Genomic DNA, 18207 nt, shown 5'->3' with positions numbered 1-18207 from the left:
AGTTTTGAACAAAGATCGACCAAACGTATAGCGAGGGGCCCCTTTAGGGCGCTTCGAGCGGACCCAGCAAGAAATCATTTTTCTTGGTAAACGAAACCAGGGCATTCGAATTACGAGGCCAGCCCATGCCATTTGACGTTGACAGAGATAGCTATCAATCGAATTCAAACAAACTTTATTCAAAAGCTCAACGTTACTAATTCTCTTTACCCATGACTGGTATCGATTGACGTGACACATGATTCGAACGCAACAATGATGAAAATTTCGTAAACTCGTTAACAAACTCTCGGTTAAGCTCCAACATTCGACACCATACAATAGAATAGGAATAACATAGGTAGAGTAAACTTTTCCTTTGACATCAAAATTGACACTTGAATTTGAGAAAATACATTTCTTAAGAGAACCAAATGCGATGCTTGCTTTCTGGATCCTCATTTGAACGTCACCTTTGTCGGAGCAGTCGTTGCTAATCATACTCCCTAAATAAACGAACTTATCAACGATAGGAATGTAACGCTGGCCAATGATGATATCAGACAGGTCAAGGTTATCATATGTTTCCGGATTTTCATATTTACTCGGTGGCTTTGGACAGAAGAGAACAACTGATTTGGAGTCTTCTCGTGGCTCCAATGGACCAGAATGTACTTCCATCCCAAAACGAGCGAGATGCGACATACTCTCCTCAATGCCGGACTCTGCTTCTTTTCGACTGTTAAATAAGAGAGCAGTGTCATCGGCATACTCAGAGTCTTGGAGTGGTAGATCTTCTCCATATGCTCTGTAGCTGCGACCAGTCATGACAGCATCTTCTTTCGTTTTGAAAATGCATGCTTGGACTTCGGTTGTTTTACGCCAGGTTATCATAACTGCTGCAATGAAAAACGTGAATAGAAGGGGACCAAGTATGTCACCTTGCTTGACACCAATTGAACAGTTCATTGTTTCGGTTACTTCATCTACCGTGAATTTCACTTTGAAGGCTTTGTGGAGAGCTTTCAATAAATTGACGAGTTTTAATGGGACACCGAAACGTTCAAGAATGAGCCACAGTAGTTCTCTGGGAACCCGATCAAAGGCTTTTACCAAGTCCAAAAAGAAAACCCATGACTCAAGTCCATGTTCGCGACGTTTTTTAAGAGCAAGTTTAACGGTAAAAATTGCGTCAATGCAACCTCGATCTGGACGAAAGCCACATTGTGACTCGTGGTCGAGCGATTCTTGGATTGGTCGTAAGCGTTCTTGAAGGATTATAGCGATAATTTTATACGAGACTTCCAAGAGCATAATGCCGCGATAATTTTTAGGTAAACTTAGATCGCCTTTTTTAGGTAGTATCGTTAGACGACCTATATTCCATTCATCTGGTATGGTTTCAGTGTCCCATATATGGTAAATAATATTTCGCAAGATAATCAAGGTATCATTATTTGTCAGTAAGCTCTTCCATTCGTACGAGGAGATACCGGATTCACCTGGTGCACTGTTTTTAAGTTTTGAAGTAGCACGAACAATCTCTTCTTCACTAGGAATCAGGTCATAACCGGTATGAACGGGTGATTGTTCAAGAGTATCAAGTACTGTTGGGTCGAAATGTGGGTTTTTATCATACAACTTCTCAAAATGATCACGAAAAACAGTAGCATTTTCCTTTGCATTGGTACAGAGTGCTTCGTCGGATTTTTTCATTTTTCGCGTAGCAGTAGGTTTTGTTATGGTTAAACCTTTTTTCAAATGTTTAAGAGCGTCCCATGCACTTTTCGTCCCCAAATGTTTATTTAGAGTGTTACAATGAGAATCAATCCATTCGTTTTTTGAAGATTTAACAGCCAACTTCAAAGCTTGACGTGCTGCTTGAAGTCGTTTCGAACTTGACCGTGTACGTCTCTTTTTAAAGCAGTTTTCTAAGGCTTGATTTCTAGCTTCGATTAGAGATGACAGTTTCTTTTTAAGACAGACAATGTCAGGTCTTTCCTCGGTTAAAAGAGTTTTCAGATCTTGTTTTTTAGATTTATATCCATTGAGGTTTAATTGAATTATTTTTAGAGTCATCATTATGGCGGAGAAGAAATAGTCGGGGATTCTTGTAGTAATAGAAAGGTTGTTTCTAGTTCTTCTATTGACTGCATGAAAGTTTCTTTACTGAAGTTGCTGTTATGTCTTTTTAGGATGGATTGAGGTTGGAAACAGATTTCTAGGTGAGTTGTCATTTTCTGTTGTTCGATGGCGTAGCAAATTTCAAAGAGGATTAAAGAGAAGGATTCAAGGTTTACAGATTTTTGGGAAAGAGATAGGATTTCAGAGGAGAGTTCAGATGAAAGGTTTTCTTTGGTGACATAATTGTCTTTTATATCTTCTAGGTGTTCAAATATGATTTTATTTTGGTTTTCAACTTTTTCTAGACGTGTGGATATGGAGTTTATTACATTATTTACTTTCGTGACACTTTTCTCGAGAGCTGAAAATTTTGCAAAGAGAGTTTCTGTGTTGACTGTAATTTTTTCCAGAAGAGTGGCTAATTCTGTTACTTGGGATTTGACTAGACCCATACCTTCTGTACAACTATTGACACTTGTTTTCAAAGATTCAGATTCTTTGCAAAAGTTTGCAACCTGAGCATAAGATTTTTCTAGTTGGGAATATGAACTTTTAACTTCTTTGACAGAGTTGTTAATGGCAGAAATTTTGGAGGATCTTTGTCTGTCTTGTCGTGTGATGGTGGCTTTTTCTACTAGGCTCTTGTAGACGGAGCAGCCTCTATAGAATGATGAATGGTTTTTCTCACAATTGACACACTTTTTCTGATTACATTTTTTCCTACATTCTTCTTTTCCACACCAGCTACACAAGGAGTTTTTTTTGTTTACAAGTGGATTGTACGTGGCCAAACTTCAGACACTTTTTACATTGAATGATGTAATTATCAATGGGATCAAATTTTCTAACAAAGTGTTTGGTTATTTTGTTATTGGCTTTGATGGTGAGTGGAAATTCTTCTTCTATGTCTCCTTTTAGGACTTCAAAAACAACAAGATTACCTTCTCTTCTAAGATTATATACTTTTTTCACATGATATTCCAGATGGTCAAAGACTAATTGGAGAGAAATAGGGGGGCCAGTTTCTGATTCCATGGCTAATTTATTAATACAAAAACTATCGAGAAGATTAGATTTTTTATCTATCGATAAAGTGTTTATTTTTTTACTCCAATTGTCTTTATCAAGCAGGAATTCGATTTCAGTGATGTCAATCTCACATATTAAAGTAGAGGATTTTGTGTGTGCTTCAGTAGCAGAAAGGAAGGAAAAATTATTAATGTGAGAGTTTAAGTCTTCTAAATTATATGGTTTATTAAACGAATGATCATGAAGTATTACTTTTATCTTTTTCTTTTTGGGTGTTTCTTGGATGAAAGGATTTCTATGTGTTCTTTTGGTCTCAAAGCCTGTTTCTAACATTACTTCATCAGAGTGTGTTTCTTGAGGTTTAATTATAGAAGGATTTAATTTAGAAGAAGAAGGATTATTTTCAGAAGATTTTAATTTAGAAGAAGAGCGGTTATTTTCGAGAGATTTTAATTTGGAGGAGGAAGACAAGTCAGAATTTTCAGAGTTAGAAGTAGTAGAGGATTGTGAGTTAGAACGAGAACGTGGTTTAATAATTCTGGAATGCCAAAGTGGACTTTTTGTTTCTTCTGAGAGTTAAAATCAGCTTTTAAGTCTTCAATGTTGTGACTTACATCATCAAGAGGAGATGGAGGACCTCTTTTGGTACTATTTGACATAGTGTGGTGACGTAAGTGTCAGAGAAGATAAGATAATTAAAAGAAGAGATTACTAAACAGACAGAGGTATTTCAAATTAGCAACAGGAACAATTAGCAAACAGGAACAAGAAGTACACTAGGCCCAATGTACTTCGGGGCCGAAGCCCCTCTATCAACAATTAAAAACTTTAAAAACCTCTCTTGTATCAAGATTATGGTATATGATCCGCTTTCACACTGAAGTGATTAACGCGTTTGGAAAAAAAATTTTTTGTATTGTAAAGTGATATATTATAAAAGTATTGGTATATTTTTTCCGCTTTCACACTGAAGTGATTAACGCGTTTTGTAAAATTAATTATTGTAAAATAAACAACAAGAAATGTTTGGTTTTTTGCAGTAGGACTGAAACCAAACCGGCCGGCTTTATGCAGTAGGACTGAAACCGGAACCGTAAAAAAAAATAAAAAACTAAGATTTTCCGCACTTTTCGATTGTCCGCTTTAACGTTTGTCCGCACTAGCGTTTGTCCGCACAGAGTTGAAAACTTAGCTCAGAGAGATGTTGATCCCTCAAAGGTCAGAAGACAACGTGCTTTCCTAGGGTTAGCACATGACATTTGTTAGGATGAAAAGTTAATAGCCATGTTTCGGACCACTTTTGTAGTTGGTTAATATCGTTTTGTATTACTAGTGCATCCTCAACTGATTCCACTTTATTGACGAGTTTGGTGTCGTCAGCAAAAAGGAATAGTTTTGACTTGATTCTGGTAGATCGTTGATATAGAGAACGAAAAGGGTAGGCCCTAGGACACTACCTTGAGGTACTCCACTGAGCACTGCTTTTTGCACCGATTCAACTCCGTTTACTTTGACAATCTGGGATCGATCCTTCAGGAAGTCTTTGATCCATTCAAGCAACTTGTTTTTTATCCCATATGCTTCCAGTTTGATTAGGAGACGTTGATGAGGAACTGAGTCGAATGCTTTTGCAAAGTCAAAGTATATTGCGTCTACGGCTTTACCGTTTCTAATATCTTCGGTGCAAGCATCTAGGTAGTTTAGTAATTGTGTTACAGTTGACCGGCGGTTGATGAAGCCATGTTGTTTGCTAGATAGTAATTTCTCTTGATCAAGATATGTCATAATATGGGTTTTGAGAATCTTTTCCATTATTCGGCAAACTATAGATGTTAAACTGATTGGACGATAATTTTCTGCTATGTTTTTGTTTCCTTTTTTATAGACAGGTGATACGTTTGCAAGTTTCCAGCTCGGGTAAGTTATGGCATGTCTCAAAAACCTGAAAATTACCATAATTTTTGAAGGCCATTAGCCGGCAGAAAATGAGGAAACCTATGATTTGCTACGAAGGGTACCATGATGAAGTTTCGTTGTAGGGGTGTTACCTAATTGTTTACGCCCTTATTTTTGCGAAAAACCGCAAAAACCAAAAAGTGCTGACGTCAGCAAAACTTGTTTTTTAAATATATCCAGTTTGGCTAATGGTAGAAACATGAAATTTGGACCAACGTTGAATATCATTAAAAGGATCTTTTTGCAAAAAAAAACTTTTCGAAATTTTGCTTTCGTCAGCAGAAATCAACAAAATACGAAATTTTGCAATAAAGTGCTGATGTCAGCAAAATTTCAAAAAAGTTTTTTTGGATTTGATCCTCAGCTCGCACTGCAACTGTTTCAATGACCTTAATTCTCTTATCCCTATTATACTGTCGTTTTGCATTAGATTCAACTTAACTTCCCAAAAACTTATATTCCACTGCCACTTTTCTAGCGGATAGTTTTTATTTTTATCACAAGAAAAAACAAGATCTATCATACTCTTAGAAAAAACCCTTCCCAGTCTCATGCCGGTTAGCCTGGGAAAAGTGGCAGACAAATCCCAGAAAAAAGTCAGTGATGGTATCTTTATTATATACAAAACAAACTTGTGTAGAATTTTATTTCATATATAATACTATGAATTTTAATATGTAATGGAGTTTTTTTATACAAAACTAAATTGTAATTATCTTTTACAACGAATTGTAAACAAACCCTTTTATGTGTGTTCATACATAGAAGAGTAAAAACGATGTGGTCTTTAAAAAGTACACAGTGGACTTTCTCATTTAATATCTCATAAAAGTAATTCAATTTTAAGTATCTCGACATACAGCTTCTATGCTGTAATAAGACTTTATAGTGTATATAGTTTGATAAATAAGAAGGAAAGTAAAACATAAAGATCGTCCCATTCCATTAAACAATCACATCTTTCTCTTCCTGATTTTCAAATTAACCTGCTCATGTATAGATAAATATGATTTCCCCGCTACTTTTCTACCATTATGAATAATTATACGGCCCTTGTAATGTACGAAATTAATTCAAATTTATGCGTGCATACTTTTATATTGTTCACGAAACTCGGTGGGGGCCACTAGTGCCCGCATATAGCAGTGCCTATAGACCAAGAGTAAGGCCTAAAAGCCTGGAGCTGTCTATTGTGTAGACTAGTGAGGAGCAAACGGTTGAGGTCATTGCTACAATGTTTGGAGAGCCCGAGAAGTTGTTTGAAGGCACAACGGCACTGTCTGTCAATATTTTCTGAGTCTGATTTCGAGATGCTAGTAATTTCAAGTCCATAGAGTAGTTTTGGAACTACAACCGAGCGGAAGACTGACGCTACTGTACTTGGATGCATTTTTCGGATTCCACAAGAAGTTAATGAAGCAGTAGAGGCCCACATTTCAGAGATTCGTGAATCTCGATGGTTTCTGAGTGAAAGAATGTTTCTGTCTAATTTCCAGTTGAAACCGAGATGTTTGAGAGTATGTTGAGGTGACATATGTTGACCATTCAGATTAATTTTTGGATTGTGCAAAGACGAGGAGCCAGAGACGAGAAATTGAGTTTTTGCAGCATTAAATTTAAGACCATTTCTCAAACCAAAGGATGTACATTCGTCTACCATTGTCTGTAAATGTCTAAGATTAGGGCTCACTCAAGGACCGTAAGGGGCGATATTATTTTTTCTCGGGTGCGCTATTTTCGGACTTTTCATCTTACGGAGCACAAATACATACAGAATACATTTTTAAAACGTGGTCGCACTATCTTAAAGTTTTTTCAAAACCGGTGTAAATGATTACGTTTGACCACTACCTCGTCCTATTTTAAATTGCAAGTCATGGTCTTGTAATTCTTTTCTCCGTATTATGAATTGGAAAGTTTTTCTTACGTGTTGTGGTATTAAAATGGCGGAGAGTTTTGAGGAGATGAGGTGTTGGAACTCACATAAAAATCTGTGGCAATCCAAAAGCTTTCAGAAAGAAGCTTGATGAAAAGCTGTGTATATATATATTACCGTTTTTCAAACATATACTGAATGATGATTAAAAATTTAAACAACGTAAATTTGACTGACGTTCAATTAATTCACAACTCACAGCATGTGACGTGAACACGTGTAGTCCATGTTACATAGGGTAGGACCCTGCCAAAGCACCGGACTGTCCGGTGTATTTGTCGGGTGGCAGAAAGTATCCTTTCGCTACACCGGACGCAATAAGTCCGGCGTCAGTCCGGTGTTGCATACGGGGAATTCTGGCCGCCGGACATTTATGTTTTGATTGTCCGGCGGAAAAAAGTATCCTTCTTTGACACCGGACAACCGACTTCCTTTAGTCCGGCGTAGAGATGGTCCGGTGGTAAAAAAATTCTCATTTTACACCGGACTTTCGCGTGTCCGGTGTTCGTTAAGTCCGGTGCGTCGGCAGGGTCCTCATAGGGTTTAAAAATCTTTACTGAGAGAAAAAACATACAGGATTAGAGGTAAACTTTTTTAATGCCGTACTTCAAAATAATTAACTCAGGAATGGAGAAGTGAAACTAGTTCATTTATTTCTTCATTTAATGATTAAACTATTATAGAACTAAGAAATAATGTATAAATTATTTGGGAACACTATGTTGAATTTCCTATATATAGTTAAAAGTGTATAATAAAAAGAGAAATGAAAATATTGGTGTCATTGAAGCCTTCAGTACAAAAACTAAGTTCTAGAATTATATATAACTAGCCGGTACCCGGCGTCGCACGCCGGTTTAGCTGTTTTGCTGAACGCATTTAAAGTCCTTTGGATGTTGGGAAGGTGGCTTTTAAAACACGATGAGATCAAAATTAAAGAGAAGAATTCTCTTCAAAGTTTGACTCTATCCCTCTCGGGTGACGTATCTTTTAACCATATTTTGAAAAAGATTTTTGTGGCAAAAATGATCAGAAAGCAGAAAAAGGGCGTCATTTCCATATTACACCATACCGGCGACCAGCGACGTCCGAGACGGCTCTGCAATTAGATTTTTCTCGCTTCGCTCGCGTTATATTTGCCGTAGTTCTTCATGTTTAGGAAAACTTTGATGTCAAGATAAGCGGAATGAAATAATAGACATGACACGCGATTCGTCGAAAAAAGGCAGGCCGGGGGGGTACTTAGGCAAGAGAAGGGTATGGGTATGTGCCGGCCTTAAGGGTGCCTTTTTTGAAACATGGCAGTTTGAAAAATCGGAAAATCAAACTTCAGTCCCACTAAGAATCGGAAAAATAGGAAAATTTCAAGTTTTTGCCCCCAGAAAGATAGAAATTTGGTCAAATTAGTTCCAAAAAGTGAATTAAAATTCACACAATTTCCCTTGTTTCTTATCCTCTTTATTATGCTAAGGGTCCGAGGGACAGGGCCGAAGGTCAGCTCGCAACCATAGTCCCCCCCGGAAGGCAGCTAGGACACGCAGACAAAAAAGCGTGATAGCGCAATTTTATGTTGCTTTTTATAAAATAACTTCGTCATAACTTCGATAACTTTTCAAATTCAACAATGACTGCAATGACTTAGATTTACAGCAAAATAATGTATCGACATTGATGTTTAAAGGTCCCTTTTTACGAAAAAAGAACTCTAGTTTTTACCGCCTTTTGAATGTATTTTTAATGTTGCTGTTGTTCTAACAAACTTGTCTTGTGATTCTTATGTTTTATTTTATATTTGTTCTTTTCTTTAACAGATTCTGTTTAAAAGATTTTCTTTTGTTTTGAAAAGAATTCGAATGTCTCAAATCAAATAAGGTCGTTAATTACATTCGAAAACATAAAACAAAAGAAAAGAAAGAAAAAAAAAGAAATAGTCAAATCTATCAATCAAAACAAAGTCTTTATAAAACGGCGCGAATCTGATTTAACACATTTGTGGAGCAAGAAGCAAAAGTCATCTTTTAAAAGAACAAAACATTGCTTGCGAAAACGAAAGTGACACACAAAAAACAAACCAACAAAAAACAAACTGACATACAGACTACGGCTATTAATATATAGATAAAAAAGGAAATTTGTGCTAAAGGATATAGTGAATTACAGTAAATTAATAAATAAATAACTAAAGTAATTGATACATGTCCATAAAGAACAATACACCATTTAGTAGTGTCGACTGCGCACGCGTCCAAACAATCTTCCATTATTTTGATTTTAGCGATCGCTCTTTCTGTAAAAAAACGTTTAAAATGCCGGTTCTTGTAAGGAAATCTAGCAGAGAAATGGTAGGTAAAGAACTCCTTTTAATCATTACTGCTTTTCCCCTAGATGAATTTTTGTGCAATTTTCAGGACAGATCCATAAAATTATCATTGATATCTTAAGGGAAGAAATTTTCACGGGAATTCAATTTCGCGGTTGGTCAAATTGTTTTTTTTCGCGGGAATTTAATTTTGCGGTTCATCGATTTTTAAAAGATTCGCGGGAATTTTATGCAAAAACCGCGAAAACCATTATACCTTATTAAGGTATAATGTTCAAATATCTAAATCATTCTCCTTATAGGAAAGAAAAAAATTGACAATGCTTACATTCCTCTAGCCTTCCAAAGTACTAAAGTGCGCATTTACCTACCGTTTTTACGGTGCACCACGGTGGAGATAGTGAGACTCCTAAACGGTGTATTGATTTTTTTTAATAACCATTTTAAATATTATTATGATTTAAGTAGCTCCAAGTAGGGAAATACAATCCACAATAGTGAGCATGAACCGTAATATGTTGCAACAAATTGCTATTTTTGACAAAAATTAGTTACTTTCCTAAGGTGTTGTAAAAAGTATTTGGATATGAGCCAATTTAAATGATTATTACAGCAAACAAAGGTGAATACTTCTTACATGTGAAAATGGTTGAGGCACAGCCACTTAAAAATACCTTAAAGTGTATTAATTTTGGTGGGCATTAAATTTGGCAGGTTTGGCGGTTTTTGGCAAAATATCCGCCAAAATTTTGGAAATTGACCACCCGCCAAATTTAACAAAATCTTTTTTAGGATAGGAATTCTATCTAAAATCAGTTAGCATTTTTAAGTAAAATCTAGGTCAAATACCTATAGTAAATCTTTTAAACATTTCGTGTGCTTGAGTTTTCTTACCAAATCATCATAAACCTCTTGATCTTTCTCATTTTTGGGCCGGACAGAGAGTGAGTTGTTGACTTTTAAAGATTCCCTTTCCATTTGCTTAATTTTGTCTCTACAGTCCATTTCCAAAACATTCAGCCTAACTATTACTTGTGCAGACACATCTTTGTAGTGGTCCTTGTAAAACCCTGGGTTACGCTTGTACTTATTTCGAGCAATTTCAAATATATTGACTGTTTCATCCCCAGGTAAAAGCTTCTTCATTAGGTCAACTGTTTTTTATTTGTGTTCTGTTCTCTTTGTGATTGCAACCAATCCTAGAAAAGTAAATTAAAACAAGTACTTCAATGTCAGAAATTCTTTGGCCAAAAAGAGTTTGGAATTCTGGTTGTTTGCAAAATTTTATGTTTTTCATATTTTTGCTGCAACCATTTAATTACGCAAATCATTGGATTTTCTGGCTGCTAAAACAATAACATGCATAATTTTTCCTTCGCTTCCTTTTGGCGAAAAGAATAGTTAGTATTTCAATTCAGGCTGAAATCGACTTACTTTCTTTTTTTCTGTCATTTGCTTGTATGTTTAGAGTTTGAGTTGGAGTTGCAGCTAGAATTTATTAAAGAAAAAAGTATACTTTTGGGGAATGTGCTAATTAATTGAATATTTACACATAACCAAAAGCCATTGCTTGAGTAAAAAACTCAAAAATAAATTATCTACAGTCTTTTTCACTATTTTAGTCCCAATTGTTCCCTTATATTTTTCGCTTAAAGTTGACATCAAAATGATATCAAAAATGAAATCTATGGGTAGTTTTAGGACGATTTCTCAAATTATATAATTTCCTTCATGGTTTATCACAACCCTATAAAAATGTCTATATCTTCTTACTTTCTTCTAGTGCCTGATGTGTTGATGAACAAACTGTTTCCATGGTTGAATGCTTGTCGATTTCCACCATTGCTAAGCAGTAAGTAAACCTTATATAAACATTTATTTATATTTTTCATATTTGCACAATGCTCAGAACATGAGTAAGTACTAAGGAAGTTATAACACAACTTACAGTAATGAAATGGAAAGTTTAATTTTACCTTGATGGTTTTGTACAGGGGTCGAAAGATGTAGATCGTTAAATGGTGTGCTTGGTATCCTGAAACTTTTGTCTATTTTGATAAAAAATATAAAACTGTCGTTGTTAGTTTGCTTTTTGGACTATTTGTCAGTCTGAAATTTTCACACACAATTTTTAGTTTAGAAAGCCAAAAACCAAATTTTAATTCCTTTCCAAGATACTAAAGAACACAGGGTCAAACATTTGAAAAAAACCTCCAACCTTGATTTGTTGATGACTGCTGTAGTGGAGTTGACATCAGGTGGTCGTCACGCGTATTGTTAGATTTTAAACTTGTTTCCAAAACTGATTGAGAAAAAAAAAGATTTGGAATTTGGTTCTTTTTGGCGTGAAAACTAATTTTAAACAAAATTGATATCGAAAAAAACTCACTGGAAGAATTGATGAGTGATGGTGTTTTGGATATACTTGATTTTTTACATGACAATGGTGTTTCTATGGACATGTTGATTGACCTTTTGGAGCGTCCTGAAATTATAAAATTGGGAAATTGTTTTTAAACTTTTTATCTGTATTTTCAAATTTTTATAAAAGTTATGCTCTTTGTTTTGATTGCTCAGAAAGGATATTATGTCATATTAAAAACTAGCACATCCTACTTTTTTTCTCAGGTGAAGTTTCGATTTTTTCACAACTAGTTGGATCAATTTCCATATCATTATCAAATTCATCTTGGACAGCTTGGGGTAAGTTCTCTTTGTCATTGTTATCTAAATTAAAATTTAAAACATGTCCGAATTTCATAAAAGGGGGACAAGATAATAAACAAAACTACATAGTTCGCCCCCTCCCCCTTTCTTAAGGGGGGATGACACCTTTCAAAAAAGTGAAGAAGAGGGGATCAGAAATTTTCATTAAAAAGGGGGGATAGGAAGGAGGGGATAATTTAAGAAGAGGGGCTTACATATATTGTAGATTATTTTCCAGCATTGGTATGAAATTTGGGGTCAAGCTGGAGTTTTTACAAGTTTTTCGAAGGGGGGGGATCATTTAAAAAGGGGGGTCAGACCACTTTCCGCACCATGAACTAAATTTTGAATCATAGAGATGATAATCTTATTAAAAAAACCTTACCAACTTCTTTTTCAGGAGACAAAAATATTTGGCTGACATTCATGTTGTGGTCATCCTTTTTGGCTTCATTATTCGTTGTGTCTAGGTATGAAATAATTTGATATTAATTTGGGATCTTGACACTGAAATTCAAAAATTTAAACACACAATGTACAATAATTTGGCATGAGAGATGATGGCTATTTTACCTTGGTCCACCTTTTCACCATAGAATTGTAATCCTCTCTTTGCAGCACTAGTTGATGTACTTCTGAGATGTAGAACCTGAAGTAGAGAATAATGCAAAGATTACTTTTTGCTGATCAAATCAAGCTCAACTCCGACTTCTTAATTGGGTCCTTTCATTTGGCAAGATAAACAAGCTCAAATTGTTTTTACTGTTTCTAATCTGATTATTATTTTCTGTATATTTTCAGCTTACCGTTGGTTTTTCAAGTGGATTGGTAGCCTTCAGTGTTTTCAAGACACGTTTTTCGCCAGAGCTTTCGATATATACAAAAGATGGAATACTTGAATCATCAATTGATGTCCATATCTCTTTCAGGTATCTATAACAAATTAGATTAGATTAATTTTAAAGATTGTATTAAAGTCTGGTTAATAATTAGTCTTTATCCCTCCCTTTTAATTTTAACCCTCCTTTTTTACTATTTTTGAAAGCTCTTTTCCTCCCCCTTCAAAAACATAATAAAAGCTCTACTCACTGGTACTCTTTCTTTATTGATGAGCTCCTAAAATGATGTATAGGGGGGTAGTCTACATCTGAATGCATATCAAAAAGCTCAATTCCATTGGGGCACTCTCTCCAACATTGACACGAGATGAAATCAGCAATAAGCTCAAGATGAGCCTGCCAATCAGCAGGATGTTCTTGAATGATACTAAATGGTATCACGGAGTTTCTTCTTTTATGAGAAATCTTATCACCATTTTTACTGATCGAATTTCGAACATTTCTTGTCTTAGCACCAAGATGATGTAACCAATCTTTGCGGACTTGAAGTCGAATCAGGCAAGACAAAAGGACGTTTCATGGATGATGATTGCTACACTTCCGAGCAACATCTTTGAAAAAGGTGAACGCCCTTTCTTCATTTTCTGTGTTTGTTGACGAAAGAGCAATGATTCGATATTGCATGGCTGCCTCTCTCACTATTTCCAGTTCATACTGTCCAAATAGTTTTCTTGCCGTAATCTTCTTTTTGGGGTACAAAAGCTTCTTTACTAGCATACCTGTTGATATTAATATTATATTAATGAGGTAGTGGCCAAAAGTTAAACTACCTGGGTGTAGATTTGTTTAATTGGTAAAAAGATTGTACAGGAAAGGGAACACGATAATAGAGGTGTTGATTGAACCTGGGAGGTAAGTTCCAATTTGAAGATTCTGGATTCGGTCGATAGTGTCCTCTGTATATAGATTGTAGAGGTAAGGGAGAGTATGGATCCTTGGCGAACTCCTTGGGCGAGTCTGAAAGGGGTTGAGATGATATTTTTGTACTTGGTTGATGCTTCTCCGTTCATATACAGTTTGACGAGAAAGCAAAGGACTATGTCAGGTAGAATGTTCTTTAGCTTCAATTTTTGAAAGAGAAGGTGCCAATTGCAGCTGTCGAAAGCTTTTTCTGCATCTAAGCTACAGATGTTACCAAGTTTGTGAAAACCCGCAGTTTTTGAGTAATTGATAATTTTTGGGGGGTCTTCAAAATCAAAAAAAAACCTATATCACGTGATAGAGCTCTTCAAACTGAGCAAAAAAATGTATTGTGGGGAAATTCCCTGTTTTCAATCATTTTTTGACCACAAAAACGTCTATAACTTTTGATCAAGAAAAGTTCAGACTTTGATGTAACACATTTTTTTGCTCAGTGTGAAGAGCTTTATCACGTGGTATAGGTCTTTTTTGATGTTGAAGACCCTACAAAAATCATTATCAAAAATTACAAATCGCAAATTACGCAAAAACTGCGGGTTTACAAGTTTGGTAACATTCAAATTTGGAATCAGCACCCTCAACTTAACCTGAGATCAGATTGTGGTTGTTTTCTGCCCACCACACTGAAGCTCTAAAGGGATGGGTGAAAACATACAATCTGACGAATATGCAATCTCGAAATCGTAAGGACCGCGTTCGTCTAAAAGGACTGGGATGACAAAAAAGTTGCGTGATTGTGTTTATGAATAAGGCGCTGTATCAGTTTTTGAGTTTCTGGTGTACAACAAGATTCTTGTTGATTCTTCTCGCCACATTTACTTTGTACCAGCCTCATATAAATCAATAGGAGATTAGAAAATCAAAAAAAATTAATAAAAAATATATAGCTATATCAACTTTAAACGTCAAAAATAAAAGAACAAACGGTTGAATGCTGTTGAATGTCATGAAATTCACAAACCAGACAAGGAAATCCTGGTAAAAATGTATATTTGAGAGGTATGACACAAAAATGCATGAAACTGCTAAAACTGTAATTTCTAATAATTTTTTTGTTATGACAAGGAATCAATTTAGCTAACTTTGCTGTAAAAATAACCCATTTAAGGTTATAAAAAATATATAGATAATAATGACGACCTCTAGTAAAAGTAAAAAACAAGAACAAATGGTTGGTGTCACAACTTTACTAAGCAGAAGAGGAAACAAGGAAAAATGTAATAAAAAATCATAAAATATCGAACAAAAGTCAGATAACATATACATAACAAGGAGAAAAATGAAAAAAAACGACATACATTTTTTGTGGCTAAATTATAACTTTTAAAGCAGACATAGGTAAAAAAAATATGAATTCACTAAAGTTTTACTTTGCCAACTTTGTCAACCTTTGCCAACTTTGCCTTCTTCCTCCGCTCCTTCCTTTGTGGATCTTTCTCATCTCTTTCCCTAGTTTTCTTTTGCTCCAATTTGTTAGAAAGGGAGCGGTTAAGCTCTGACCTCTTCACATTATAGTTGTTATTGGGGTCCAGCGCATATGCTATTGGCAAGAAAAAACGTTTTATTTTGGCTTTGAAAATACATGTTTTATTTTTCAACAAAATCTTTGGGACTTATCAGGTTTCCACAAGCATAACTTTCATTTCTTTGGACAGAGATGGGCGGAGAAAAAATTAACACTTTATAAGCAAGGGAGATAAAAATGTCCTGAATAGAAATTTTTTGATAAAAAGGCTAATAATACAGAAGAATTAGGGCAAAAAAATATACTTTCAAAAATATTTTCCCAATAATGAATTAGCCGGGGGCTTATAATAAAAATAAGTGGAAAACTTTTGATGCTTACTAGTTACCCGATGATTAAAATTGACTATTCATGGAAAACCTATATACTGAATCTAAGAGAATGATCTCCACAGCGTTTCTGAAAAGAAATACAAATGACTTACACCGCATCGCAGAAAGAATATCTGGATGGACCCGCTCTTTGCCATTTGCACCATTCAAATTCATAGTCAGCTGTTCTTCGTGTTTGTAAAAGACGTCAAGCAAGTAATTTACAGCAGCTGTACCTGTTGCTTTTGTTTTTAAAACCTGTAACTCTTCTTGAGGTATGTAAACTGGATATCCAGCAAAGAGTTGTTCATACTGAAAGTAAGAAAAAAACCATGTTATCAAATAATTTCAGAAAATGATAACTATTTATGCCAACTATGTTTAATCGAGCCTTATAGGTTTATTTTAATTTGTATTTTCATAAATGCTGTCTCAGTATCTAGGCTTTCCCAAGTTCAAAATAAAGTAAAACTTAATTATTGAAAGTCCTTACTCTGTATTTCTCAGCTGTCTTTGCCGACATGACACCTGGTCTTGGTCTACTGTCAGTGTTTTGAACTGTAAATATGAAAGTTTATTATAAATATTTTTAAGAATAATTTTATAAGAACATCGAGGCTCAGAAATATAAAAAATAAGAACAATTGAAAAACAATCCTGGTATTGCTGAGTTTTAAGTAAAATGTAGGGCTAAATTAATGAAATCAAAGTTAAAGTTATTTACATGACATGCTCACCAAATTCAGCCTGTTTTGTCAATGTTTTGTCGTCATGTTAATGATTCTGGTGTATCTCCAGTTATCACAACATATCCAGGCCACTAAGTCAAATGGAAAGCGAAAGTGTTGTTTTATTGTAAGAGGCTCGATAACCAAGTTTATGTTGATGGCGCCTTTTTTTTTGGCGGCTCATATCGGTCCTGTGATGTCATTGGCCCGCTATTGTTCTTTTGACATAAAATCGTTTAAAAGTCCATGTCAGAGGTCTCCAAAATCATTCAGCTCGAAGAGAGCAGAGAGGCCAGACCAGACGATGAAGAGAACTTTCAGCAAAAGCGAATGGAAAGAAGTCGATGGAGCCAGCGACAAGGCAAGAAGACTGAAACTTGAGCCAAACGAACACGGTTTGTTCATATGTCCAGTCGAGAATTGCGACAGTGACAGCCTTAAAAGTCAAAGGAGCTGTAGGAAGCATGTGTTCGTTCAGCACGCCTGTTTTTATTATTTTGACAAGAAGCCAGATGTGGAAGAAGCCTTTCCTCAGACGATGAACCCTCCTGCGAAAAGACCGAGCCAGCGAAAAAAGTCTTTGGACATGCCCTCGTTTTCTAAAGACTGTCAATTGGCAAAAGACTTTGTCAATTGAATTTGCAGCGCCGGTGGTGGTGGAAAAGACATGAACCAAGCCGACCAACTGTGCGTCAAGATTCTTAAGTTTTGCAAGTTTTGCTGCAAGAACTTGGAAGACAATCAAGAGTTGACGAGGACGACATTGGAGTATTGTGTCCTACTTGGAAGAAGAGTGCAAGCTGGCGAGCTCTGAAATCATTTCCTACTTGCAATCCATCAGCCACGGACTGGACTATTTGCGCTTCAAAGGACTGACTCCTCAGAAGATATCCGTGTTGTTGACCACGGAAGTTTTCGTTTCGAAAGCAAAGCAATGTCTCAGAAAGAAGATGCATGTAGAGTGGAACACCGTACTTTCAGTCGAACATTTCGAGAGCATGAACTGTTGGGCGTCGTTGGCAGACTTGCAAAAGGTGGTGCCCTTTCACAAAAACCGCTACACAAAAGTCATCAGTCTGGCCAAAGAAGACGTCTCCATTCCGCACGATTTGTCTTTCGCGACCTCGTTCTTGCTGACGGTCCTGTTCCTGAGAGTTAAAGGCAGCCGCCCAATGACGTATCAATTTTTAACAGTCGACATGATGAAATCTGCATTAAAAGACGGCGTCATTGATCAAACGCGTTTTAAAACTGAGGCGACATACGGTTTCGATTCGTTGTTGTTTTCCGACTACGCTCTCGAGAAAGCTATAGACTACACTGATTTCGTGAGGTCAAAACTGAATGCTACGTGTGACTTTCTACTCGATTGCAAGAACGGTGGACAACTGTCTAACTTGGGCGATGTTTTTGGAAGAATGGTGTACCAAGCCATCGGTAAGTATGTGAATCCGACACGTTACCGTCAGATCATTGAGACTGCCAGTTCCGAACACTTCTCTCCTGCTGACCAAGAAATGATCAGCCAAGATCAGAAGCACACGTCGAATGTCGCCAAAGTCCATTAAAGAAAGAAATATTCGAGATACAGTCAAGCCAAACCGCGCAAGTCGAGAAGGAAGTTGAGGAAGATGTTTGCGACGACCACGAGTCAACCGATACCGAAGTTGCGGATTCTGGCGAAACGGCCATGAGCAGACCAACAACAAGAAGTAGTGCTCGACAACAAGTACTGAACACTTCTTCGAAAATCGACACCCAAAGTATCAGCAC

The 18207-nt window shown here is 36.1% G+C and overlaps 2 protein-coding genes and 1 long non-coding RNA gene across 4 annotated transcripts in view; 1 reads left to right on the top strand and 2 right to left on the bottom strand.

Annotated features, from left to right (window-relative positions):
- Window positions 1-18207, bottom strand: part of LOC136804063 (triosephosphate isomerase-like) — a 387417-nt gene that overhangs the window by 234327 nt on the left and 134883 nt on the right. The gene's annotated exons all lie outside the window — the stretch shown is intronic.
- LOC136804048 (uncharacterized) overlaps window positions 1-18207 on the top strand; it is a 35362-nt gene that overhangs the window by 8198 nt on the left and 8957 nt on the right. For both annotated transcript variants that reach the window (XR_010846230.1, XR_010846229.1), the window contains exons 2-5: window positions 11128-11196; window positions 12451-12520; window positions 12852-12979; window positions 13402-13511. This is a non-coding gene — a long non-coding RNA (uncharacterized lncRNA). The remainder of the gene's footprint in view (window positions 1-11127; window positions 11197-12450; window positions 12521-12851; window positions 12980-13401; window positions 13512-18207) is intronic.
- On the bottom strand, window positions 15218-16437 carry LOC136804092 (uncharacterized). Its single transcript, XM_067060838.1, has 4 exons — window positions 16431-16437; window positions 16200-16264; window positions 15820-16018; window positions 15218-15410 (listed from the first exon to the last, which is right to left on the bottom strand). Exons 1-4 carry the CDS (start codon window positions 16435-16437, stop codon window positions 15229-15231), a joined length of 453 nt encoding a protein of 150 aa, XP_066916939.1. The 3' UTR covers window positions 15218-15228.

Source organism: Clytia hemisphaerica, unplaced genomic scaffold (genome assembly GCF_902728285.1).
Source record: "Clytia hemisphaerica strain Z4C2 unplaced genomic scaffold, Clytia hemisphaerica genome assembly, whole genome shotgun sequence".
In the NCBI taxonomy this organism is placed as follows: domain Eukaryota; kingdom Metazoa; phylum Cnidaria; class Hydrozoa; order Leptothecata; family Clytiidae; genus Clytia; species Clytia hemisphaerica.
This window is presented reverse-complemented; position numbering and strand designations above follow the sequence as displayed.